Consider the following 911-nt stretch of genomic DNA (forward strand, 5'->3'; position numbering starts at 1 on the left):
CCTTGTCGACATTGAAATTTTAGAGTNTAAGTCAGACATTTCACACTTCCAGTCAGACATNTCACACTTCCAGTCAGACATNTCATACTTCCAGTCAGACATTTCATACTTCCAGTCAGACATTTCACACTTCCAGTCAGACATTTCATACTTCCAGTCAGACATTTCATACTTCCACATATTGTCAGACATTTCATACTTCCAGTCAGATATTTCACACTTCCAGTCAAACATTTCATACTTCCAGTCAGACATTTCATACTTCCAGTCAGACATTTCATACTTCCACATATTGTCAGACATTTCATACTTCCAGTCAGATATTTCATACTTCCAGTCAAACATTTCATACTTCCAGTCAGACATTTCATACTTCCAGTCAGACATTTCATACTACCACATATTGTCAGACATTTCAGACATTTCATACTTCCAGTAAGACATTTTATAGTTCCTGTCAGACATTTCATTGTTCGAGTCAGACATTTTATAGTTCCAGTCAGACATTTTATAGTTTCAGCCAGACAGTTTAGAGTTCGTATCAGAGTTTCCAACAAATATTTTGGCTGATCTGAATTTAAAATGACTATAATATTTGAGTTGTTGTACTAAATGACCTGTATCCCTGTGTGTTGTATATTAAAAGCATGTTAGTTTTTACTGATGGTATCTATAGAATCACCGGCTGTTACCATCCACAGCATAATTAAACTATCTTTATTTCACATTACTTACAGTTGTTATTTAAACTATCAATGACCGCCGATTGTGCAGTTGTTTCAATTTCAATTTGGGATGGTTTGTTTATATTAAGATGAACTTAAGATAGCAGGTACATTTTTTGTTTTTTTTTTTTTGCATGAGTTTCTGATCTTGGTCTGTGTGCTTGCTTTGACATTTGGTGACATTGA

The 911-nt window shown here is 34.5% G+C and overlaps 1 protein-coding gene across 1 annotated transcript; it reads left to right on the plus strand.

Annotated features, from left to right (window-relative positions):
- Window positions 1-99: 99 nt before the first annotated feature.
- On the plus strand, window positions 100-570 carry LOTGIDRAFT_145854 (hypothetical protein; the record flags this gene model as incomplete). The annotated part of the gene is made up of 1 exon (XM_009062531.1): window positions 100-570. A coding segment is annotated over one exon (471 nt), but the record flags the coding sequence as incomplete, so codon positions are not given.
- Window positions 571-911: the final 341 nt, after the last annotated feature.

This window comes from Lottia gigantea (assembly GCF_000327385.1).
Source record: "Lottia gigantea unplaced genomic scaffold LOTGIsca_512, whole genome shotgun sequence".
In the NCBI taxonomy this organism is placed as follows: Eukaryota; Metazoa; Mollusca; class Gastropoda; family Lottiidae; genus Lottia; species Lottia gigantea.